We start from the raw sequence: 26641 nt of genomic DNA, 5'->3' as shown, positions 1-26641 counted from the left end.
TCTCCTAATGCTGTCCCTTCCCTAGCCCCCCACCCCCATTGTCACGTCTATAAAATAGAGATAATAACCATCCTATTCCTCTGGTTGTTGACAGAATAAAACAAAGGTCATAATGCATGGTGTAGAGTCAATGCTTCATATCCTTTACGGCCGAGCTCCTCCTAAATGCCAGGCCCTGTCGTAGGCAGAGCATAGAACACTCTGGTGTTACACCCAAGAGTAAGACAGGCAAAGTCTCTGTGTAAATGGAGTCTACGTTCTTGCAGAAGAGAGACATAAATAAGTGTACAAGGCTGAGCGCAGTGGCTCACGCCTGTAATCCCAACACTTTCGGAGGCCAAGGTCCATGAATCACGTGATGTCAGGAGACCGCCCCTGGCCAACGTGGTGAAACCCCATCTCTACTGAAAATACAAAAATTAGCTGGGTGCGGTGGCGGGCACCTGTAGTGCAGCTACTCAGGAGGCTGAGGCAGGAGAATCGCTTGAACCCGGGAGGCGGAGGTTGCAGTCACCTGAGACCACGCCACTGCACTCCATCCTGAGCAACAGAGCAAGACTCCATCTCAAAAAACAAAAAAGTGTACTAACACAAGTAGCAGGAAGTACTGTGAAGCGAAAATACTCAAATGTGTAGGCAAGACAGTGTGAGGAGGTGATACTTATGGCTTATGATTTCAACTCTCTCCTTTTCTGTAGGCCCCAAGTGTTCTGTGGATGTAGGAGAACATTGTTGAAGTGAGAAATTGCACGTGTCGGGCAAGATGAGTTTTTCTGTAACCACCTGGGAAGACGGTGGTACCAACCAAGGGCTTCTGCCTTACCTGGTGGCTCTGGATCAGTATCAGCTAGAGGAATTCAAGCTTTGCCTGGAACCCCGGCAGCTGACGGACTTCTGGTCAGCCCCCCAGGGGCACATCCCGCATATCCCCTGGGCCAATTTGAGAGCCGCCGACCCCTTGAATCTGTCCTTTCTTTTGGACGAACACTTCCCAAAAGGTCAGGCATGGAAAGTTGTCCTCGGCATCTTCCAGACAATGAATCTGACCTCACTGTGTGAGGAAGTTAGAGCCAAGATGAAAGGTAAGAGTCCTCGAGGAGGAAGGCAGGGGACTGCTTGGCACTCCTGAGAGCAAGGTGGTAGCCGCTGGGTTTCCATGGGGTCATTCCACGTGGCTGATCTCCCCCTACAAATCCTCCTTGATAATCTACAACAGTGTAACCTTTATAAGGCCTGAAAGCTTAAAGATTTAGTGCTCTAGCCTGGGAAGGAGTAGCAAAGACAAAAAAGGGAATTGGAAGAGGTACATTAAGTTCTGCTATAAGCTTTCCTTTTTTTTTTTTTTTTTGGAGGCTGAGTCTTGCTCTGTTGCTCAGGCTGGAGTGCAGTGGTGCGATCTTAGCTCACTGTAACCTCCGCCTCTGGGGTTGAAGTGATTCTCCTGCCTCAGCCTCCTGAATAGCTGGGATTACAGGCATGAGCCACCACGCCCGGCTAATTTTTTCTATTTTTAGTAGAGACGGGGTTTCACCGTATTAGCCAGGATGGTCTCAATCTCCTGACCTCATGATCTGCTCGGCTCGGCCTCCCAAAGCGCTGGGATTACAGGTGTGAGCCACTGCGACCAGCCCAGCCTTCTTTTAAAAATGCAAATTTGTCCCAATGTGATTGTTGTATTAGGGAACAACTTGAGCACAGCACAAATTTCATGTTAGCTTAAGCATGGTTTTGCCTAAGAGAAACACTAAGAAAGCAGAACAAACACCCCCCCACCCCCCAACCCACTGACCCTGCACTCAGCTGAGCAGAGCCACGTAGGACTGTACAAAATGCACGCAGGCATACACCTAAACACCTACCCGCTTCCTCAGTACGAGCCTTGCCCATTCTACACTTTCTGATTACAGATTATTGTTCTTCCACCACTTCACAAAAACTCACAAGCTGCAACACTTCCCATGTTCACAAAGTTCATGTTTTACTCAAGGTAAAGTTTCATGCCACATCTGTGGTATTGCAGGGCTGACTCTGGTGTTGTAGGATTCTGCAGAGTTTATTGTGTTTTTATTTTTTGAGACAGAGTCTCGCTCTGTCGCCCAGGCTGGAGAGCACTGGCATGGTTTTGGCTCACTGCAAGCTCCGCCTCCCGGGCCCACGCCATTCTCCTACCTCAGCCTCCCAAGTAGCTGGGACCACAGGGGCCCACCACCGTGCCCGGCTAATTTTTTGTATTTGTAGTAGAGACGGGGTTTCACCGTGTTAGCCAGGATGGTCTCGATCTCCTGACCTTGTGATCCGCCCGCCTCAGCCTCCCAGAGTGCTGGGATTACAGGCATGAGCCACCGCGCCCGGCCAAGTTTATTGTATTATAAAGTGTTTTGTAATCAGCAAGTGCAAAACCGTGCTGTTTAAGCTTCTGCTTAAAATTATATATATATGAAATCATGTATATAATATATAAAATCACTGATTCTGTTTCCCATAAGCCGTGTGGTTTTAGTGCACGGCTGAATCTGTTGTGATGAGTTTTCAGAATGCACATGTCACTTTACAGCAGAACTGGCTGCCTATGAGATCTGTTGAAAATACTCAGAATGTTTCCTGGTGCCTGTTATAGACCAGACATTGATTGATTGATTGATTGATTGATTGATTTTGAGATGGAGTTTCACTCATCACCCAAGCTGGAGTGCAATGGTGCGATCTTGGCTCACTGCAACCTCTGCCTCCCGGGTTCAAGGGATTCTCCCTGCCTCAGCCTCCCGAGTAGCTGGGATTACAGGCACTCACCACCACGTCTGGTTAATTTTTGTGTTTTTAGTAGAGATGGGGTTTTGCCATGTTGGCCAGGCTGATCTCAAACTCCTGATCTCAGGTGATCTGCTCGCCTCAGCCTCCCAAAATTCTGGGATTACAGGCGTGAGCCACCATGCCTGGCCATAAACCAGGCATTTAGCTTAATGCTCTCTGTGCATTTGTACTGACTTTTCACTAATATTTAAGAAGGAAGTCCTATTTGTATCTTACAGAGAAGGAAACCGAGACACAGACAGCTTAAGTAAATTTTCCAAGGTCACAGAGCTGGTGGAGCAGGAGAGCTGGGATGTGAGCCCAGGCAGTGTGTCTCCAAGGGCTCTGGGCTTGACCACGTACAGCTTCTCCTACCCCCAAATGAGTGAGTTCTAAGGAAGGAGAGGGGGCAATACTGAGTCTTGAGTATCAGAACCCCGGGCACTGGGTATTCTGAGTCATACAAGTTCGGGCTTTGTGTATCTTCTGGTGGGCAGGAGGATGGGATGGAGACTAGAACACCACTCCACCCTCTTTTTCCCTGTCCCTCTCGCATTTTTTTTTTTTTTTTTTTTGAGATGGAGTCTTGCTCTGTTACCCAGGCTGGAGTGCAGTGGCCGGATCTCAGCTCACTGCAAGCTCCGCCTCCCGGGTTCACACCATTCTCCTGCCTCAGCCTCCCGAGTAGCTGGGACTACAGGCGCCCGCCACCTCACCCAGCTAGCTTTTTTTTTTTTTTTTTTTTGTATTTTTTAGTAGAGACGGGGTTTCACCGTGTTAGCCAGGATAGTCTCGATCTCCTGACCTCGTGATCCGCCCGTCTCGGCCTCCCAAAGTGCTGGGATTACAGGCTTCAGCCACCGCACCCGGCCCCCTCTCGCATTTTTAAAGCCTTCAGATATTCTTGTTTGTAATAGGCAGATATAAAGCAGAAAACTAGGGAATACGATTTAGAATTTTTTTTTTTTTACTGTCTTAATTTCTCTTTTTTTAATTATACTTTAAATTCCGGGGTACATGTGCAGAATGTGCAGTTTTGTTATATAGGTATACGCATGCCATTGTGGTTTGCTGCACGCATCAACCCATCATGTATATTAGGTATTTCTCCTAATACTATCCCTCCCCTAGCCTCCCACCCACTGACAGGCCCAGTGTGTGATGTTCCCCTCCCTGTGTCAATATGTTCTCACTGTCTAGCTCCCACTTATGAGTGAGAATATACGGTGTTTGGTTTCCTGTTCTTGTGTTAGTTTGCCGAAAATGATTTCCAGCTTCATCTATTTCCCTGCAAAGGATGTGAACTCATCCTTTTTTATGGCTGCGTAGTATTCCATGGTGTATATGTGCCACATTTTCTTAATCCAGTCTGTTGTTGATGGGCATTTGGATTGGTTCCAAGTCTCTGCTATTGTGAACAGTGCCACAATAAACATATGTGTGCATGTGTCTTTGTAGTAGAATGATTTATAATCCTTTGGGTATATACCCAGTAATGGGATTGCTCGGTCAAATGGTATTTCTAGTTCTAGATCCTTGAGTAATCACCACACTGTCTTCCACAATGGTTCAACTAATTTACACTCCCACCAACAGTGTAAAAGTGTTCCTATTTCTCCACATCCTCTCCAGCATCTGTTGTTTCCTGACTTAATGGTTGCCATTCTAACTGGCGTGAGATGGTATCTCAATGTGGTTTTGATTTGCATTTCTCTAATGACCAGTGATGAACTTTTTTTCATATGTCTGTTGGCTGCATAAATGTCGTCTTTTGAAAAGTATCTGTTCATATATTTCACCCACTTTTTGATGGGGTTGGTTGTGTTTTTCTTGTAAATTTAAATTCTTTGTAGATTCTGGATATTAGTCCTTTGTCACATGGATAGATTGCAAAAATTTTCTCCCGTTCTGCAGATTGCCTGTACACTCTGATGACAGTTTCTTTTGCTGTGCAGAAGCTCTTTAGTTCAATTAGATCCCATTTGTCAATTTTGGCTTTTGTTGCCATTGCTTTTGGTGTTTTAGTCCTGAAGAAAGGATATCAGAGATTGGAAATAGAGCTTTAGAACTCTTAAATTCTGTTTCCAACCAAATATCTCTCTTTATAGAGACCTGGAGAGAGGAATTTGCACAGAGGAGAAGGCTCTCAAAGGAAGAACTTTCTTTCTTGTTGCTGAGTTTTAAAAATATAAACTTAGTTTTTGGATACATAGTAGGTGTATATATTTATGGGGTATATGAGATACTTTGAAACTGGCATGCATTGGGTAATACAGGGGTAAATGGAGTGTCCATCACCTCAAGCATTTATCCTGTTTCTTGTCACTGATTTTTTTTTTTTTTGAGACGGAGTCTTGCTCTGTTGCCCAGACTGGAGTGCAGTGGCCGGATCTCAGCTCACTGCAAGCTCCGCCTCCTGGGTTCACGCCATTCTCCTGCCCCAGCCTCCTGAGTAGCTGGGACTACAGGCGCCCGCCACCTCGCCCAGCTAGTTTTTTGCATTTTTTAGTAGAGACGGGGTTTCACTGTGTTAGCCAGGATGGTCTCGATCTCCTGACCTCGTGATCCGCCCATCTCGGCCTCCCAAAGTTCTGGGATTACAGGCTTGAGCCACCACGCCCAGCACTGATTTTTTTTTTTAATTTAAACTTAAATTTTAAAAATTCTGGATGCATATCAGGTATATATATATTTATGGGGTATATGAGATATTTTGATACTGGCATGCGTTGCGTAATAATCACGGGGTAAATGGAGTGTCCATCACCTCGAGCATTTATCCTGTTTCTTGTCACTAATTTTTTTTTTAATTTAAACTTAAATTTTAAAAATTCTGGATGCATATCAGGTATATATATTTATGGGGTATATGAGATATTTTGATACTGGCATGCGTTGCGTAATAATCACGGGGTAAATGGAGTGTCCATCACCTCGAGCATTTATCCTGTTTCTTGTCACTAATTTTTTTTTTTAATTTCAACTTAAATTTTAGAAATTCTGGATGCATAGTGGGTATATATATGGGATATATGAGATATTTTGATACTGGCATGCATTGGGTAATAATCACGGGGTAAATGGAGTGTCCATCACCTCAAGCATTTATCCTGTTTCTTGTCAGTGATTTTTTAAAAAAATTTAAACTTACATTTTAAAAATTCTGGATGTATAGTAGGTATATATATTTATGGAGTATATGAGATATTTTGATACTGGCATGCGTTGGGTAATCATCACGGGGTAAATGGAGTGTCCATCACCTCAAGCATTTATCCTGTTTCTTGTCACTGATTTTTTTAAAATTTAAACTTAACGTTTTAAAAATTCTGGATACGTAGTAGGTGTATCTATTTATGGGGGTACGTGAGATATTAGGATAGAGGCCAGCCATGCCTCATAACCACATCAGGGTAGATGGGTGTCCCTCCCCTCAAGCGTTGTTGCTGTCCCTCCCCTCAATTCTTGTTGCTGATTCTGAATGGCAGCATCAACTTCCTGCCTGAAGGCTGCAGGGCCGGGTGGGGCACATCAGAGGAGCCCCATTTCCCTGGTCCTTGTCTGGTTCCTACTTGGCCTTCTTGGCGTGGGTCATGTGGAAGATACCTCTCAAGCAGGAGAAAGCCCTGGGCCACATCCACCTCACCAGTCACGCAGGGGATGATAAAATCTCGGCAGGTGGATCGGGTGGTTCTTAGTGCCTCGTTAGCCTCATCATCTAAGAAACTGTACCATGAGTATCTCTGTACTTGACCAGTGCTGTGGGATATGCATTTGAGAGTGAGTTTGCAGACACACATGTATGTACAGGGACCCATGTACTGTCTTTTGGGGATTATTGGCTTAAGGGCTCAGGTTCTAGAGCCAGGATGCCTGGATTCAAAGGCTGGTTCCAGCTGATGAACGGTAACTTTGGACAAATGATCTTACCATGGGGCCGCAATTCTTTCTTAAACTGGGTTCACTGTTCCAACCTCTACATTTCTAGGGTGAAATGCTTAGAAGGCATTGGGCACAGAGAAGGAACTCCCATGTTAGTTGATCTTTGGGTTGGATTTTTATCTGATAGCATCACTTGGCCTGGTGGTTTATGGGTGATTGTTTAAGCATGGTGCCTCGCCAGCAGTATCGGAGCTGGGAGAGTGTCACCTCACTACACACACACCCTCTACCCCACCCAAGGATATGTCTGCAAATTTGCAGTGGAAGAATCTATTTCTCCCACTGGTGGATCAGATGGTTCTTAGTGCCCTGTACACTGGCTTCCATAGGTGTACAAATGGAAGTCAGAATTGGGATTATTTTTTAAAGGAATTAGACTTTATTTCATAGCAAAAAGAGAATAATCAAAGGCAAATGTGTCATAGTTTTTACTTTTTTTTTTTTTTTTTCCCTAGATGGAGTCTTGCTCTGTAGCCCAGGCTGGAGTGTAGTGGTATGATCTTGGCTAACTGCAACTTCTGCCTCCAGGGTTCAAGCGATTCTCCTGCCTCAGCCTCGTGAGTAGCTGGGATTACAGGCAGCTGCCACCATGCCCAGCTATCTTTTGTATTTTTATTAGAGATGGGGTTTCCCCATGCTGGCCAGGCTGATCCCAAACTCCTGACCTCCGTTATCTGCCTGCCTCAACCTCTCAAAGTGCTGGGAGTACAGGTGTGAGCCAACGTGCTGGGCTGGTTTTTACCTTTTATACTTAAATCTATTCTCTCCTTTGGGTTGATTTTTTTTTTCTTCCTGTATAAGGTGTAAAGTTTAGGTTGCTATCCCTTTTCTTTTAATTTTTTCCACGTATACATATCCATTGGCTCCAGCACCGTTTGTTGAAAAGAGCTTTCTCTATTGAATTGCTTCTGCAACTTTGTCAAAAATCATCTGGCCATGCCTGGGTAGAATTCATACTTTTGAAAGTTATTTCATTATATACATAAAAGTTTAAACATTTAAAAGTACTCTGTATTCTTCGTGCATTGCATTTTTAATTATGTAGGAATCACTTCCCAGTAAAGCATTTTTTGGGGGTGACCTTGAAGACAAGGCCAAACTTTCCCCCACCACCCTCCACATTGGCAGTGAGGTTTAACACATGCAATGGGAATAGGGACCACACTGACTTAAGTGTGTATTTATGTGTAAACCACCCGTGCTTCCCTCCATTCAGGGGTGGCTAGGATTAGGATAAAGACCCTACTAAGTAAATCGATGGGGCCTGGGGGAGTAATGTTGGGTGTAGGAAGAGTAGGCTGGTTACCTAAAAACATGCTCCTCTGGCATTTAAAACATACTCAGATAAGTGCACCTCACCAGAGAATGGAGGAATACCTAGGCCTGGTGAGGGACCGGTGGAACTTCCATACACCTGCTCTTTGCTATTTCTTCATGTCCTTGCAAAGTTCCCTAAGCATTAGGGAGAATAAGCAAAAACTTACTAATTTTTAACCTTTGTTTTCTCTTTGAAGCCATGTACTGGTCCTGCTAGGCTTTTCATCTAGAACAGTGTGACTCTTAAGACAAGTGGTCCCAGCTAAATCTAGAGTCTTCATCTATTAAGATCCAGATGGTGATGCCTGATACTTGACCATAAAACTATCACCTGGAAGGCTCACAGCATTGGATTCGTTTGCAACAGAGGAATGCCACATGTCAGGCAGTTGGCTTTTGGATAAACCAGAGCCAGCGACAGGAGAAAATCATCTACTTTTCTTCTGCTTGGGTTATGCCTAGGAAAAGGTTCCCACCTGGGTTCCCTGCTTCTAGGAGGGTTAGAATTCAGGACAGACTTCAGCTTGAAGTATGTGGACATAGGACTCAGACTCCATAGGTAGGGTTTGTAGAGCTTCAGAGAGCTGGGATTCTTTGGCCTAGGCTACCATGGTTGGAGAATGATGGATTCTTGTTCTTGGAAGGAACATGGAACATCTGGAGGAAGTACAGGACTCAGCTTGCTAACCAGAACAAGTCATGTAAACAGTGACAGTCAATGGAGCTGTAAATATTAGAGCCGTGTCTCTTTAGATGCAAATCCCTTATAAGGTATTGGCCCATAGCAACGATGTACTACCCAGTAAAATGAGTTTGGCCCCTGAGTCATAGAAGAAGTCTTCTAGCTCACGAGGAAGGGGACATTCAGAGGGGTGATGGTGCAGCAAATTGAGGGACTTGGTTTGAACCCAATTCTTGGTGCGTTTATTCCTATGGTATTTTATTCCAAAGATATTAGAGCAGCTTTTCTCTGTAGGGTACTGTTCTACACATTTGGGATAAATCCATGAACAGACTAGCCATCTCCCTAGACAGGCAATAGACATAGTGTATAAATTACATGGTGTGTTAAAAGGTGACAAGTACAAATGGAGAATAAGGCAGATGGGGAGAGGCTAAGGTATGTGATTAAAGATATAGGTGGTAGTCATAGGCTTATCAGGCACCATTGTGGAAGTGAGATTTGAGCAGAGCCTTGAGAGTGAACTAAGCAGATGTCTGGGGATCCAGGCAGCGGGGAGGGCTGGAGCCAAGGACCTGAGGCAGGAATGTGCTTAGCGTGTGCTGTGGACTTTCCAAAGTGCACACTGTATCTTCAGTTGGGCTAATGGAGCTTGAGAAAACTGGAGGAATCAGACCTTCAGCCTCCAGTTTGTCATAGAAGGAGTTGGTTCTCCTGAGAGCCTCCATTATGGCTGGTCCATTTTCATTCTGGGTTATTTTCACATGTCATCATCACTGTTTGTTTCAGGGAATGGGCACACCCAGGAGCTCCAAGGTCCAACCCAAGAAGACGTGGAGATGCTCGAAGCAGCAGCAGGTGTGTACACTACTTTAAGTTGATAACGGACAGGTTGCTTGATGGAGTACTCGTTTCACTGGTCCACATCCGCTGTCTACTCTGAAATTTCTTGAATTTATAGTGCATAAAAATTAAAAACTTTCCAACTAATTCTTTCAGTATTGCTTATTAAATAATAATTTACTGTAAACTGGGCATACTGATTCCTCCAGTCTCTTCAATCCCATTTGCCATAGAAAAAGTTGGTTCTACTGGGGGCTTCTGTTATTGCTGGCCCATTTTCAGTCGGGGGTACTTTTATATCTCATCATCCCTGTTGATTTCAGGGAACGTGCAGACCCAGGGATGCCAAGATCCAAACCAAGAAGAACCAGAAGAGCTAGGAGAAGAAACAGGTGTATATACTACTTTACGTCAGTAATCAACAGGTTGCTTGATGGAGTACTTGTTTCATTGGTCCACATTTGCTGTCTATGGTAAAATTTCTTGAATTTATAGTACATAAAAAAATTAAAAACTCTTTTCATCTAGTTCTTCCAGTATCTCTTATTAAATAACAACTTACAGTCAGGCACAAAGGCTCATGCCTGTAATCCCAGCACCTTGGGAGGCTGAGGCGGGCGGATCATTTGAGGTGAAGAGTTCGAGACCAGCCTGGCCAACATGGTGAAACCCCATCTCTACTAAAAATACAAAAAGTAGCCAAGCGTGGTGGGTGCCTGTAATCTCAGCTACTCGGGAGGCTGAGGCAGGAAAATCACTTGAACCCGGAAGGTGGAGATTGCAGTGAGCCGAGATTGCACCAATGCACTCCAGCCTGGGTGACAGAGTGAGACTCTGTCTCAAAAAAATAAATAAAAAATATAAACTAGGCATTCTGATTCTTCCAGTCAGTTCAATCCCATTTGCCACAGAAAAAGTTGGTTCCACTGGGGACTTCTGTTCCTGCTGGCTCATTTTCAGTCTGGGGTACTTTCGTATCTCATCGTCACTGTTTATTTCAGGGAACATGCAGACCCAGGGATGCCAAGATCCAAACCAAGAAGAACTAGAGGAGCTAGAAGAAACAAGTGTGTACATTACTTTGTCGATAATTGACAGGTTGCTTGCTGGAGCACTCATTTCATTGGTCCACGTTTGCTGCCTATGCTGAAATTTCTTGAATTTATGGTACATAAAAAATCTTAAGCTCTTTCCATCTAGTTCTTCCAGTATTTATTAAATAATTTATGGCTGGGCAGAGTGGCTCATGTGTGTAATCCCAGCACTTTGGGAGGCCTAGATGGGCAGATCACTTCCAGTCAAGAGTTTGAGACCAGCCTGGCCAACATGGCGAAACCCCATCTCTACTAAAAATACAAAAATCAGCCAGGCCTGGTGGTGTGTGCCTGTAATCCCAGCTACTCAGGAGGCTGAGGCAGGAGAATCTCTTGAACCCGGGAGGCAAAGGTTGCAGTGAGCCAAGATGGTACCACTGCACTCTAGCGTGGGCGACAGAGCGAGACTCCATCTCTTAAATAAATATAAACTGTGCATTCTGATTCCTCCAGTCTCTTCACTCTCAAGTTTGCCATAGAAAGAGTTGGTTCTACTGAGAGTCTTTATCATGGTGGCCCATTTTCAGTCTGGGGTATTTTCATATCTCATCATCACTGTTTATTTCAGGGAATGTACAGGTCCAGGGATGCCAAGATCCAAACCATGAAGAACCAGAGATGCTAGAAGAAGCAGGTATGTACACTACTTTATGTTGGTAATGGACAGGTTGCTCGATGAGCACTGGTTTTACTAGGTCCAGAGTAGAGTTGCCTCCTACTGACATTTTCTTCAATTTATGGTATGCAAGAAATTAAAAGCTCTTCCCAACTACTTTTTCCAGTACAATTTATTGAAAAATGCCAGGTCCAATCTGCAGACCCTGGCTGAATGATGGATGAAAAAATGCACTCAGACACAGATATCCAGCGAAAGAGCAGGCCAGGGGACCGGGCTGCCCACAGACACTGAGGAGGGTGCTGTAAAGAGTTAGCAGCTGTGGCCCTGACAAGCTGGCATTGTGGGCATTTATTTAGAACAGATTTAATGACAAAGGCCTTGAGTCAACACACTTGTGGGCAATTCACATGGTCATACCCCACCCCTGCATGTGGGTGATGAAAGGCCATGTTTCTGGAGACATGATAAACAAGCTATTCAGACAAACTCGCCTGCATTCTTTTGTACCTACTTCTTACCCTTTGCCCCGGGGTAAGAACCACCGCCTTCAACTCATTCTTTTTTTTTTTTTTTTTTTGAGACGGAGTCTTGCTCTGTCGCCGGGGCTGGAGTGCAGTGGCCGGATCTCAGCTCACTGCAAGCTCCGCCTCCCGGGTTCACGCCATTCTCCTGCCTCAGCCTCCCGAGTAGCAGGGACTACAGACGCCCGCCACCTCGCCCGGCTAGTTTTTTTTTTTGTATTTTTTAGTAGAGACGGGGTTTCACAGTGTTCGCCAGGATGGTCTCGATCTCCTGACCTCGTGATCCGCCCGTCTCGGCCTCCCAAAGTGCTGGGATTACAGGCTTGCTCAACTCATTCTTAGCTGAAGCTTTGTAACCCCCCCCACACCCCACTGCCTTCCAAGGTTTGCATTGTTCCTACAATTTCTCCCACCACCGTGACCAATCTCCTACAGAAAAATAGGTTACTATAAACTGGATTATCTGCTTTTCCTGTAGGTTCTCACACGCTGGTGTCTACTTCTGGACTTTGTACTTTTGTTAAATAACTGATATTGAGGGTTACCTATTAACAGGTGAATTAATAGGCATCTGTAGTTTTTGTGTCGGTGGCCCTATGGAGATTGTGACACTGAGAAAGTAAAACACACATTCTAGTACTCAGTTTCGTTTTATCAAAGAAATACCTGTGCATGCATGCAAGCCCCAAAGAGTCACAGAAACAGAACTTGTAATGCAAACCATCAATCCTCCAGGCCAGCTCTTGAGTTCTGCTCTACAAAGACATCCACCCACTACTCTTGGGGGCTACTTCCGATATTTGTTTCTATGGTCGTAAGTGATTAATATTTCCTGCTATTTCTTAGTTTTCCAATCAGTTACCTACTGACTTCTTGTCATGGTAGGTATCTCTCTGCCCTTCTATCCTCCCATGACATCACTTCTCCTGTGTGTGCAGCCTCAGCATTCAGTATCCTGGGCCTATAAATGGATGCTGAGTCTTGCAATGAAGGTTGTGTGCTGCAGTAGTTTCCTAGGGCCACTGTCAACCAATTGTATGACAAACTGGATAGCTTAAAAAAATCTGCCGGGCACGATGGCTCACGCCTGTAATCCCAGCACTTTGGGAGGCTGAGGCAGGCAGATCACGAGGTCAAGAGATCAAGACCATCCTGGCCAACATGGTGAAACCCCATCTCTACTAAAAATATAAAAATTAGCCGGGCGTGGTGGCGTGTACCTGTAGCCCCAGCTACTCAGGAGGCTGAGGCAGGAGAATTGCTTCAATCTGGGAGGCGGAGCTTGCAGCAAGCTGAGATGGTGCTACTGCACTCCAGCCTGGCGACAGAACAAGACTCCATCTCAGAAAAAAAAAAAAAAAAGAAACAAAAACCAACAAAACAACTCTTTGAGAGGCCAAATGATATGGTTTGGCTGTGTCCCCACCCAAATCTCATCTTGAATTCCTATGTGTCATGGGAGGGACCTGATGGGAGGTAACTGATTCATGGGGTGGGTCTTGCCCTCGCTGTTCTCATGATAGTGGATAAGTTTCCAGAGATCTGATGGTTTTATAAAGGGGCATTCTCCTGCACACGCCCTCTCGCCTCCCAGCATGTAAGTCGTGTCTTGGCTCCCACTTCACCTTCTGCCATGATTGTGAGGCCTCCCCAGCCATGTGGAACTGTGAGTCCATCAAACTTGTTTTTCTTGATAAATTACCCAGTCTTGGATACATCTTTATTAGCAGTGTGAGAATAGACTAATACATCAAATAACTGAAATCAAGGTGTTGGTAGTAAGGCTCTAGGGGGTAGATCTGTTCTGGTCTCTTCCAGCTCTGGTGGCTGCCAGTATTTCTTGGGTTGTGGCCTCATGACTCATCTCCACCTCTGTGGCCTCACTGCCACCTGCTATGTCTTTTCCTCTGGGTGTCTGTGCCTCATCTCCGTCTGCTCCTACATTAGGAGGATACCGTGCAATTGTATTAGCCACCCCACCTCCACCAAGATAATTCAGGGTAAGTTCCTCTTCTCCAGATCCTTAATCATTTTTCTGGGATCACATCGAGTAATATTTATTCTTTTACCATATACCTTTATATGGATATGTCATGGTTTATATTTAATCTTTTCCTGTTGACAGAAATCTAGGCTTCCAGGCTTTTTTAAAAACATTAAGCAATACTTTGATAAATGTCCATATCACATTGTGCGTATCCATAAATATTTCTGTAGAAGACAGTCTTAAAGTAGGACTCCTAGACAAAAAGATATATATAATCTAAAGTTTATAGTCAAATTGGTCCTCTAAAAGGCTGTTAAAAAAATGTCATCCACTGTGATATTGTGGGTGTCTTTTTCCTTCCAACTATCAATAAAAATTATTTCAAATATTTGCCAAATTAATAGAAATATCTTGACTCAATACATACTTTGCATTCCTTTTTGTTACATGTATATATCATGTAGTGGTAAAGTCTGGGCTTTGGTGGAGCCATCACTTGAACCGTCTGCATTGTACCTATTAAAGGAATTTTTCATTCCTCAATTCCCTCCTACCTTCCCACCCTTCTAGGTCTCCAATGTCTATTATTCCATTGTATATGTACATGTGTACACTTATTTAGCTCTGACTTATAATTGAGAACGTGGTATTCGTTATCCTGTGTCGGACTTATTTCACTTAAGATAATGGCCTCCGCTTCTATCCATATTGCTGAAAAATACATTTTTTTTTTTTTTTTTTTTTTTTTGAGACAGAGTCTGGCTCTGTTGCCCAGGCTGGAGTGCGGTGGCCGGATCTCAGCTCACTGCAAGCTCCGCCTCCCGGGTTTACGCCATTCTCCTGCCTCAGCCTCCGAGTAGCTGGGACTACAGGCGCCCGCCACCTCGCCCGGCTAGTTTTTTGTATTTTTTAGTAGAGACGGGTTTCACTGTGTTAGCCAGGATGGTCTCGATCTCCTGACCTCGTGATCCGCCCGTCTCGGCCTCCCAAAGTGCTGGGATTACAGGCTTGAGCCACCGCGCCCGCCGAAAAATACATTATTTTTTATGAATACTCTTCATGTGTATACACACACACACTTATCCAGCCATCCATTAATACACACTTAGGCTGATTCCACATCTTTGCTATTGTGAATACTGCTGCAATAAGCACAGGAGTGCAGGTATCTTTGATTTTTTTTTTTTTCTTAGAGTAGATACCCAGTAGTGAGATGGCTAGATCAAATGGTAATTCTATTTTTAGTTCTTTGAGAAATCTAATATTTTCATAGATTTTGTACTAATTTACTTTCATACCAACAGTGTACAAGTGTTCTATTTTCTCTGAATCCTTGCGAACATTTGGGTTTTTTGACAGAGACTTTAATTTGCATTTCTCTGCCTAGTAGTAATGAGCATTTTTTAAATGCTTTTTGACTATTTGAATGTCTTCTCTTTAAAAATGTCTGCTCATGTTCTTTCTCCATTTTTTAATGGGATTATTTTGTTTAAACTGAGGTCCTTGTAGGTTCTGGATATTAGCCCTTTGAATGTATACTTTGCAAATATTTTCTCCTATCCTGCAGGATATCTGTTCACTTGATTACTTCTGCTGTGTAGACACTTTTTAATTAAATCACACTGGTTTATTTTTGTTTTTCTTGCATTTGCTTTTGAGGTCTTAGTCATGAATTCTTTGCCAAGGCCAATGTCCAGAACAGTTTTCCTTAGATTTTCTTCTAGGATTTTTACAGTTTCGGGTCTTACATTTAAATCGTTATTCCATCTTGAGTTAGCTTTTGGATATGGTGAGAGACAGGGTCCAGTTTTATTCTCCTGCATATGGCTAGCCAGCTTTCCCAGCACCATTTATTGAATAGACTGCCCTTTCCCCAGTGTATGTTTTTATTGACTTTGTGGAAGATCAGCTAGCTGTAGACATATAGCTTTATTTCTGGTCTTTCTATTCTGTTATGTTCATCTATATGTTTATTTTTGTACTAGTACCATGCTGTTTTGTTTCCTATATCCTGGTAGTATAATTTGAAGTCAGGTAATGTGGCATACAGATTTGTCCTTTTTACTTCTGATTGTTTTGGCTATTAGGGCTCTTTCTTGGTTCCATAAGAATTTTAGGATTGTTTTCTCTAACTCTGTGAAACATGTCGCTGGGAGTTTGATAGGAATTGCATTGAATTGATATATGGGAAAGTATGGTCATTTCAGTGACATTTATTCTTGTGATCCATGAGCATTCCTTGTGTCATCTATAATTTCTTAAGTTTATTTGTAGTTTTCCTTGTGGAGATCTTTCACCTCTTTGGTTGAACATTCCTAGGTGGGTTTTTTTTGTTTTTTTGTTTTTTAATGCTATTGTAAATGGATTGCCTTCTTAATTTGGTCCTCAGCTTGATCATTATGGTGTATAGAAAGGCTACTGATATTTTTACATTGATTTGTTTTAATACTAAAACTTTATGAATTCATTTATCAATCTAAGAGTCTTTTGAAGGAGTTTTTAGCGTTTTCTAGATATAAGATCATATTATCAACAGATAATTTGGCTTCTTCCTTTGCAATTTAGATACCTTTTATTTCTTTCTCTTGCTCTGTGACTGTCAGTACTGTGTTGAGTAGGAGTGGCGAAAGTCAGCATCCTTGTCCTGTTTCAGCTCTTGGGGAGACTGTTTTCAACTTTTTCACATTCAGTATAATGTGGGTTGTGGGTTTGTCATATATGGCTTTTATTCATTTGACATATGTTCCTTTGAAGCTTAGTTTGTTGAGGGTTTTTAATGAAGGGATACTGAATCTTACCAAATGCTTCTATGCATCTGTGGAGATGATCATATAGTTTTGTTTTTAATTCTGTTTATGTGGTGAATCACATTTATTGATTTGTGAGTGTTGAACTGTCCTTGTATTCCTAGATTAAAACCTACTTGGTCATGGTATATTATCTTTTTTTTTTTGAGACGGAGTCTCGCTCTGTCGCCCAGGCTGGAGTGCAGTGGCCGGATCTCAGCTCACTGCAAGCTCCGCCTCCCGGGTTTACGCCATTCTCCCGCCTCAGCCTCCCGAGTAGCTGGGACTACAGGCGCCGCCACCTCGCCCGGCTAGTTTTTTTTTTTTGTAATTTTTTGTAGAGACGGGGTTTCACCGGTTAGCCAGGATGGTCTCGATCTCCTGACCTCGTGATCCGCCGTCTCGGCCTCCCAAGTGCTGGGATTACAGGCTTGAGCCACCGCGCCCGGCTATATTATCTTTTTTATGTGTTGTTGGATTCAGTTTTCTGGTATTGTTGAAGATTTTTACACTTATGTTTATCAGGGATAGTGGTCTGTAGTTGTCTTTTTGTGTCCTTGTTGAGCTTTGGTATCAGGATGATACTGGCTTCATAAAAGGAGTTAGCGGGTACTCCCTCCTCTTCAACTTTTTTTTCTGCAACAGTTTCAGTAGGATTGGTACCGGTTCTTTTTTGTATGTCTTGTACAATTCGGTTGTGAAATACCTCTGGTACTGGGATTTTTTTGTTAATTTTTTTAAAAATTACTGATTCACTCACTCCTTGTTTTTGATCTGTTGAGGATTTATATTCTTGATTCAATCTTGGTAGGTTGTATATTCCCAGAAATTTATTCCTTCTTCATTTTTTAGTTTGAGTATAGAGTTGTCCGTAGTAGTCTCTGATCTTCTGTATTTCTGTGGTATCAGTTGTAATGTTTCCTTCTTCATTTCTGATTGAGTTTGTTTAATCTTCTCTTCATTCATTAGTTAGTGTAGCTAGCCATCTATCAATCTTGTTTATCTTTTAAAGTAACCAACCTTTGGTTCTATTGATCCTTTGTATTGTTTTTTTGGTCTCTATTTCTGCTCTGATTTGTTATTTTTCTTCTAGCTTTGGGTTTGATTTGTTTCTTACTCTTTTTCTTTGAGTTGCATTGTTAGGTTGTTAATTTGTATTTTTTTTAATGTAAGCATTTAATGTTATAAACTTCTTAAACTGATTTTGCTGTATCAGAGGTTTTGATGTGTCTCCATTTTAGTTTCAAAAAACTTAATTTCTGTCTTAATTTTGTCATTGACCTAAAGATTGTTTAGGAGCAGTTGTTTAATTTCCATGCATTTGCATGGTTTCGGGAGTTTGTCTTGAGATTGATTTCTAGTTTTATTTCACTGTAGTCTGAGAAGATACTTGATACAATTTCAATTTTTAAAAAATTTATTGAGCCTTCTTTTGTAGCCTAACATATGGTCTATTTCAAGGAATGTTCCATGCACTGATGAAAAGAATGTGTATTCTGCAGTTGTTGAGTAGAACGTTCTGTAAATGTGTGTTAGGTTCATTTGGTCTAAAGTCCAATTTAAATTCAGACTTCCTTTATTGATTTTTCTGTCTTGATCTGTCTAGTGCTGTTAGTGGGGTGTCGAAGTCTCCCACTATTAATGTTTTTCTGTCTTTAGGTCTAGTATTTGTTTTATGAATCTAGGTACTCTGATATGGATGTATATATATTTAGGATTGTTATATCTTCTTGAATTGATCCTTTCATCATTATATAATAACCTGCTTTGCCTTTTCTTAAACTATTGCTGGTTGAAAGTCTCTTTCAATTAATATAAGTATAGCTACTCCAGTTTGCTTTTTGTGAAGCAAAGGGGGAAAAGTGGAATCTTTTTCTAGCCTTTTACCTTCAGTCTATAGTGAAGTAAGATGAGTTTTTTTTTTTTTTAAACTCTAGTTCTTTTTTTTTTCTTTCTTTTTTTTTTTTATTATACTTTAAGTTCTAGGGTACATGTGCATAACGTTTATGTCATGTATACTCCCCAATGCAATCCCTCCCTCCTCCCCCCTCCCCCTGATAGGCCCCAGTGTGTGATGTTCCCCTTCCCGAGTCCAAGTGATCTCATTGTTCAGTTCCCACCTATGAGTGAGAACATGCGGTGTTTGGTTTTCTCTTCTTGTGATAGTTTGCTAAGAATGATGGTTTCCAGCTGCATCCATGTCCCTACAAAGGACGCAAACTCATCCTTTTTATGGCTGCATAGTATTCCATGGTGTATATGTGCCACGTTTTCTTAATCCAGTCTGTCACAGATGGACATTTGGGTTGATTCCAAGTCTTTGCTATTGTGAATAGTGCCGCAATAAACATACGTGTGCATGTGTCTTTGTAGTAGAGTAATTTATAATCCTTTGGGTATATACCCAGTAGTGGGATGGCTGGGTCATATGGTACATCTAGTTCTAGATCCTTGAGGAATCGCCATACTGTTTTCCATAATGGTTGAACTAGTTTACAATCCCACCAACAGTGTAAAAGTGTTCCTATTTCTCCACATCCTCTCCAACATCTATTGTTTCCTGACTTCTTAATGATTGCCATTTTAACTGGTGTGAGATGGTATCTCATTGTGGCTTTGATTTGCATTTCTCTGATGGCAAGTGATGATGAGCATTTTTTCATGTGTCTGTTGGTTGTATGGATGTCTTCTTTTGAGAAATGTCTGTTCATATCCTTTCCCCACTTTTTGATGGGATTGTTTGTTTTTTTCTTGTATATTTGTTTGAGTTCTTTGTAGATTCTGGATATTAGCCCTTTGTCAGATGAGTAGGTTGCAAAATTTTCTCCCATTCTGTAGGTTGCCTGTTCACTCTGATGGTAGTTTCTTTTGCTGTGCAAAAGCTCTTTAGTTTAATTAGATCCCATTTGTCAATTTTGGCTTTTGCTGCTGTTGCTTTTGGTGTTTTAGACATGAAGTCCTTGCCCATGCCTATGTCCTGAATGGTACTACCTAGATTTTCTTCTAGGTTTTTATGGTATTAGGTCTAACATTTAAGTCTCTAATCCATCTTGAATTAATTTTCGTATAAGGGGTAAGGAAAGGATCCAGTTTCAGCTTTCTACTTATGGCTAGCCATTTTCCCAGCACCATTTATTAAATAGGGAATCCTTTCCCCATTTCTTGTTTTTGTCAGGTTTGTCAAAGATCAGATGGCTGTAGATGTGTGGTATTATTTCTGAGGACTCTGTTCTGTTCCATTGGTCTATTTCTCTGTTGTGGTACCAGTACCATGCTGTTTTGGTTACTGTAGCCTTGTAGTATAGTTTGAAGTCAGGTAGCGTGACGCTCCAGCTTTGTCCTTTTGACCTAGGATTGTCTTGGCAATGCGGGCTCTTTTTTGGTTCCATATGAACTTTAAAGCAGTTTTTTTCCATTCTGTGAAGAAAGTCATTGGTAGCTTGATGGGGATGGCATTGAATCTATAAATAACCTTGGGCAGTATGGCCATTTTCACGATATTGATTCTTCCTATCCATGAGCATGGTATGTTAAAGCAACATATATTTGGCTTATGTTTTAAAATCTATTCCTCCAGTTTGTATCTTTTAAGAAGAGCATTTAATCCATGTATGTTGAAGGTTAATCTTGATATATGATCTTTTTTCCAGTTACAACATTGATTTCTAGTTGCTTTGCAGATTTTTTTGTTGTTGTTCCTTTTCTTTGTGATTTGATGGAATTCTGTCATGCTATCATTTGATTTCTTTCTTTCTCCTTTGTGTAATTGCTTTATAAGACTGGTGTATTCTATACTTTTGTGTCTTTTTATGATGGCAAGTATCAACCTTTTATTTCCATGTTTAGAACTCCTTCCAGTATTTTGTGTAGTACAAGTCTAGTGGTGACAAATTCCCTCACTGTTTGCTTGTCTGAGAAAGACTTTATTTATTCATTTATAAAGCTTATTGTAGAGGATACAATAACTTGGGGATAACAGTTTTTATTTCTTTAAACAAAACATCTTTGAAAATAGAATTCCAATTCCTTCTAGCTTGTAAGTTTTCTGCTGAGAAATCTGCTGTTAGTCTGATGGGATTTGCTTCATAGGTGACTAGATTCTTTTCTCTTATTGATTTTAGGCAGTTTTTTCCTTTACATTAAACTTAGTCTGATGAATAAGTATCATAGTGAGGACCTACTTGCAATGCATTTTTTTGGAGTTCATTAAGCCTCTTATATCAGGATGCCTAGATCTCTTGCCAGAGTAGGGAAGTTTTTCTCAATTATTACCACAACAGGTTTTTAAGACTTTTTGCTTTTTCTTCTCCCTCAGGAATACCTATGATTCATAGGTTCAGACATTGTATGTAGTCCCATACCTTTAGAAGGCTTTGTTCATTTTTAAAAATCTTGTTTATTTTTGTCTGACTAAATTAATTTGAAAGACCTTCAAGTTGTGAGATTCTTTCCGCTTCTTTGTCTAATCTATTGTTGAAAGTTTCAGCTATATTTTGTAACTTCAATTAATTTTCACTTCCAGAAGTTTTATTTTATTTTTCTCTCAAAAGTCTCTTTGGTGAATTTCTCATTCATATCCTGAATTTATTTTCTGATTTATTTGTACAGATTTTATGATTTCTCTTGGATCTCACTGAACTTCTTTAAAATATTTTAAATGATTCATCTGGCATTTTTTACATTTTCATTTTGGTTAGGGTCCATTGGTTAGGATCCATTGCTAGAGAGTTAGTACAATCCTTTGGGAGTGTCATAATACCCTGGGTTTTTTCATAGGCCAAGAATTGTACACTAGTTTCTTACGTGAAGAAACTATCACTTCTTATTTTTGCATTTACTGCTTAGATGGGACTATTTTTTTCCCTTGAGGATGTGACTATAACATATGTTTAGTAGGGTCATTTGGCTTTTCTGAGTGCTTTCATTGACAAAGACTGTATGAATTCCTTGGTTATAGACAGGATTAGTGCAGTGGCTTTCTAAATGTGGTTTTAGTAGTGGTTTACTAGGTGTGTGCGTAGGCTCTTGGTCTCCTGTGGAGCCAGGTTAGTGAGGTCTTGAAGCTTATCTGGTTCCCAAGCACTGTTTACTTGTGTCAGCAGCTTTTGTATTGGGTTGTGTAGTTTGACATCTAGTCCAGTAGATGACCCTTGCAGATTAGAGCCAGCTGCAGCAGTTGCAGTAGCTTTTATGCTTGATCTTTGTTCACCAGGAGAAACTTTCTTGTGCATCAGGCAATGGGCTGATCTGTGGAATGCATAGTGGCTCATGATCAGTCATGGAGGGGTGGTAGTGAAGTTGGGTGCAGCTGGACAAAGCAAGCCTATCCTAGCTGATCTCTGCTGGCCAAGTTGGCCTCTCTTCCTTTTTCTGTGCCCCAGCTTCTTCCTATGAGTTCTCTGTTGGGCTCGAGTATTCTCTCCTGATACTCTATTTGAATTGTGATTATCTATTTGTTTTGTTTGTTTTTGAGACAGTCTTGCCCCATTGCCTAGGCTGGAATATAGTGGTATGATCTTGGCTTGCTGCAACCTCCACCTCCCTGGTTAAAGTGATTCTCCTGCCTCAGCCTCCTGAGTAGCTGGGATTACAGGTGTGTGCCACCACGTCTGGTTACTTGTTGTATTTTTAGTAGAGACGGGATTTCACCATGTTGGTCAGGCTGGTCTTGAACTCCTGACCTCAGGTGATCCACCTGCCTTGGCCTCCCACAGTGCTGGGATTACAGGCATGAGCCACCGCACATGGTTGTAATTACCTATTTGTAAGTTTGGTTCTAAGAACTGGCACCCAATGTCTCTAGTCAGCCATCTCGAACCTCCTCAATCCACAACACTTACTTTTTCTTTGTGGTGAGAACACTTAAAATCTATTCTCTCTGAAATGCTGAACTATATAATACATTGTTATTAACTACAGTTACATCGCTATGCAATACATCACAGAACTCATTCCTCTTGTCTACCTGAAACTTTGTACCCTTTGCTCAAAATTTCTCCTCTTCCTCTCTCCTTCTCCCACCCTTTTCCCCAGCCTCTGGTAATCACCATTCTACTCTCTACTTCTGAATTTTACTTTTTTAGATTCCACATACAAGTGGCATTTGTCTTTATGTGTCTGACTTATTTCACTTGGCAAGAAGAAATCAGTATGTCAGAGAGATTTTCACTCCCATGTTCATTGCAGCACTATTCAAAATAGCCAAGATATGAAATCAACCTAGGTATCCATTAACAGATGAATGGATAAAGAAAATAAGGCCTATAGATGTAAAAGAATACTATTTAGCCTTTAAAAAGAAGGAAATTCTATCATTTGTGACTATATGGATGAACCTGGATATTGTAAATGAAATAAGTCAAGCACAAAAAGGCAATTACAGCCCCATCTCACTAATATATGGGATCTAAAAAACTTATAGAAGTAGAAAGTAGAATGGTGATTACCACTCATTCCTAATTTTTTTACAGATATGTAATAGTTACATATCCTTATGGGGTATATTCTACGAATATATTCTAGTCTACCAGGTGCCCACTTTCACTTAGATGAAGATAGTAGTAGCTTTCTGCCTGTTTTCCCTGCCTTCTTTCTTACACTGATGCATCATAATCTATTCTTTACAAAACCAAGAGCTTTAAAAAATTAAGGTGTCTCATTCCTTGGTTTTCGAAGCAAAGATATTCATGATCCAGCCTCCTACCACGTGCCTTGGTCACTGTACTCTAGAATGCTCATTTCTGTCTCAGGATATTTAACAGGCCCCAGAAGGCCTCTAAGAACAGCTAGGCTCAATCCCTCCTCACCCCAGCCTCTCTAGACATGCTGGCTCTTGTGCTGTGACTGATCCCACAGTAGTCCTTTTGGGAAGAAACCCAGGAATGGGAAGAATGGGAGAGACAAAGCCTTGATCTTCAGGGCAACCTAGAGTCCAAGCCCTCACCAGCTGAAGCTGTATGGGCACAGGGACCTGGGAAACTGGCAGGCTCTACAGTTACCGGTTCCCTAGTGAGTTGGGTCAGTCTTCAGTGAGTGGGGGACTCTCATCTGCCCAAATCCGTTGCTGCCCTCAAGTGTTTCAAGGAAGTGAGATACAATCTGATAGCTGGTGAGTGAGGAGGGCTCATGGGGTCCCCTCTACTGGCTAGAAGGTGTTACTGGGGTTCTGAGCTGGTCAGAGAATGGGGTAGGCACCCTCAAGGGGCTTGCAGAAAAAATTCTGGGTAGGCATTCACCTTGGCCTTCCACCCTGTCTGAAAGGACTTCAGACTGACTTCTCTTCTGATGATTCTTCTCCACTCTCAGTGTATTTTCCTCTAGTGAGAGACATCTCACTATGATCCCTTCTCTGCCCTCTCCTAAAGGTGTTCTTGATCTCTCTGACATTGTTCTCTATTTTTCATTTGTATATACCATCAAATTATTTAACTATCTTCACCTTTTGCAACTTTTTTTTTCTTTTGAGACAGAGTCTCACTCTGTCACCCAGGCTGGAGTGCAGTGGCACGATCTCGGCTTACGGCAAGCTCCGCCTCCCGGGTTCACACCGTTCTCCTGCCTCAGCCTCCTTTTGTAACTTTCTACCACTGCATTCCCACAAAACCTGGGAAGGCAGGGTTTGTCTTATTCAAGTCTTTGGGGTAGGAACTTTGTAATTGAATCATTCCTAATTCTGAAACTTATTCTTGCCATTGTTCTCCCCCCTTCCCCATCTCTAGACCACAGAAGAAAATACAGAGAGAAGATGAAGGCTAAACTTTTGGAGACATGGGACAACATCGATTGGCCTAAAGACCACGTATATATCCGTAATACATCAGAGGGTGAACATGAGGAACTGCAGCGCCTGCTGGATCCTAAGAGGACTAGAACCCAGGCTCAGACGACAGTCTTGGTGGGGAGGGCAGGGGTTGGGAAGACCACCTTGGCAATGCAGACTATGCTGCACTGGGCAAATGGAGTTCTCTTTCAGCAAAGATTCTCCTATGTTTTCTTTCTCAGCTGCCATAAAATAAGGTACATGAAAGAAACTACCTTTGCTGAATTGATTTCTTTGGATTGGCCCGATTCCGATGCCCCCATTGAAGAGTTCATGTCTCAACCAGAGAAGCTTCTGTTTATTATCGATGGCTTTGAGGAAATAATCATATCTGAGCCAAGCTCTGAGAGCTTGGATGATGGCTCACCATGTACAGATTGGTACCAGGAGCTCCCGGTGACCAAAATCCTACTCAGCTTGGTGAAGAAAGAATTGGTTCCCCTGGCTACCTTACTGATCACGATCAAGACCTGTTTTGTGACAGATCTTAAGCCCTCGTTAGTGAATCCCTGCTTTGTACAAATTACAGGGTTCACAGGGGAAGACATGTGGGTATATTTCATGAGACACTTTGAAGACTCAAGGGAGGTCGAGAAAATCCTGCAACAGATAAGAAAAAACGAAAATCTCCTTCATTCCTGCAGTGCCCCCATGGTGTGTTGGACCGTATGTTCCTGTCTGAAGCAGTCGAAGGTGAGGCATTATGATCTCCAGTCAATCACACAGACCACCACCAGTCTGTATGCCTATTTTTTCTCCAACTTGTTCTCCACAGCGGAGGTGGATTTGGCAGATGAAAGCTGGCCAGGACAATGGAGGGCCCTCTGCAATCTGGCCAAAGAGGGGCTGTGGTCTATGAACTTCACATTTGACAGAGAAGACACTGAACTCGAGGGCCTGGAAGTGCCTTTCATTGATTGTCTCTACAAGTTCAATATTCTTCAAAAAGGCAACGACTGTAGGGATTGCATTACTTTCACCCACCTAAGTTTCCAGGAGTTTTTTGCAGCCATGTCCTTCGTGCTAGAGGAACCTAGAGAACTCCTTCCCCGTTCCACAAAGCCACAAGAGATGAAGATATTACTGCGAGATGTCTTGCTTAACAAAGAAGCCTATTGGACTCCAGTGGTTCTGTTCTTCTTTGGTCTTTTAAAGAAAAACCTAGCAAGAGAACTGGAAGATACTTTGCATTGTAAAATGTCTCCCAGGGTAATGGAGGAATTATTAAAGTGGGGAGAAGAGTTAGTTAAGGCTGAAAGTGCCTCTCTCCAGTTTCATGTTCTACAACTTTTTCACTGCCTACATGAGTCCCAGGAGGAAGACTTTGCGAAGAAGATGCTGGGTCATATCTTTGAAGTTGACCTTAATATTCTGGGGGACGAAGAACTCCAAGCTTCTTCATTTTGTCTAAAGCACTGTAAAAGGTTAGATAAGCTAAGGCTTTCTGTTAGCAGTCACATCCTTGAAAAGGACTTGGAAATTCTGGAGTGAGTATTACAAACCATTTCTTTCTCAACTTTCTCCTATTTTCTCAGGCTCTGTGCAAATTCTTTCATGCAAAACCAGGGATGTGTTGTCGTTTATGTATTCATGCTTATTTCTGACCAAACGGTCTGGAGCAGCTCCAGCTTGAAAGAATATTGTCCTTTAGGCATCATCTAGTTTCCTAGCTAATTTAATTGATCTACTTACAGATCTTTATATCTTAGGTGTATAATATGGAAGGTTTAAGTACCAGGCATTGTGCTAAGACATCTACCTGTATGTAACTGAATGCCCATGACTGAGTGGTTATTAGTTGGGTGTGGTGGCACACACCTGTGGTCCCAGGCACTCGGGGGCTGTGGTGGGAGGATTCCTTAAGCCAAGGAGGCAGTGGTTGCAGTGAGTGGAGATCACATCATTGCACTCCAGCCTGGGCAACAGAGTGAGACCCTGTCTCAAAAACAAAATAAAGAATAACCACCCCGAAGGTGAGGCTGATATACATTAAAATTTGAGAACCACTGCTCCACACATAGGAACATTTTCCTTTGCTCATTTCTCTGTCTCCTTTTGCTACAGTGCTGAGTGCTGTCAACCCTCCCAATGGATCATGGAAACTAGGGGTGGTCTTGCAACCCTCATGCCCCCCACCCAACAGATCTAGGGAGCCAAAGACTTACCACAGATACTTGAGGCTGTAAGCTGAATGTCTCAAAGCTTTAAGAATCAGGGGGACAGTCATTCCCAGCTCATTAG

The 26641-nt window shown here is 42.2% G+C and overlaps 1 protein-coding gene across 1 annotated transcript in view; it reads left to right on the top strand.

The window, feature by feature from the left end:
• Positions 1-744: 744 nt before the first annotated feature.
• NLRP13 (NLR family pyrin domain containing 13) overlaps positions 745-26641 on the top strand; it is a 44299-nt gene continuing 18402 nt past the window's right edge. The window contains exons 1-5 of the mRNA XM_033224526.1: positions 745-1082; positions 9521-9589; positions 9898-9966; positions 11237-11302; positions 24300-25887. Coding sequence (XP_033080417.1) covers positions 764-1082; positions 9521-9589; positions 9898-9966; positions 11237-11302; positions 24300-25887 — 2111 coding nt within the window. The 5' untranslated portion in view covers positions 745-763. The remainder of the gene's footprint in view (positions 1083-9520; positions 9590-9897; positions 9967-11236; positions 11303-24299; positions 25888-26641) is intronic.

This window comes from Trachypithecus francoisi, unplaced genomic scaffold (genome assembly GCF_009764315.1).
Source record: "Trachypithecus francoisi isolate TF-2019V2 unplaced genomic scaffold, Tfra_2.0 Lachesis_group12, whole genome shotgun sequence".
NCBI lineage: Eukaryota > Metazoa > Chordata > Mammalia > Primates > Cercopithecidae > Trachypithecus > Trachypithecus francoisi.
Note: the sequence above shows the minus strand (reverse complement) of the source record. Positions and strands in the feature narration are given on the sequence as shown.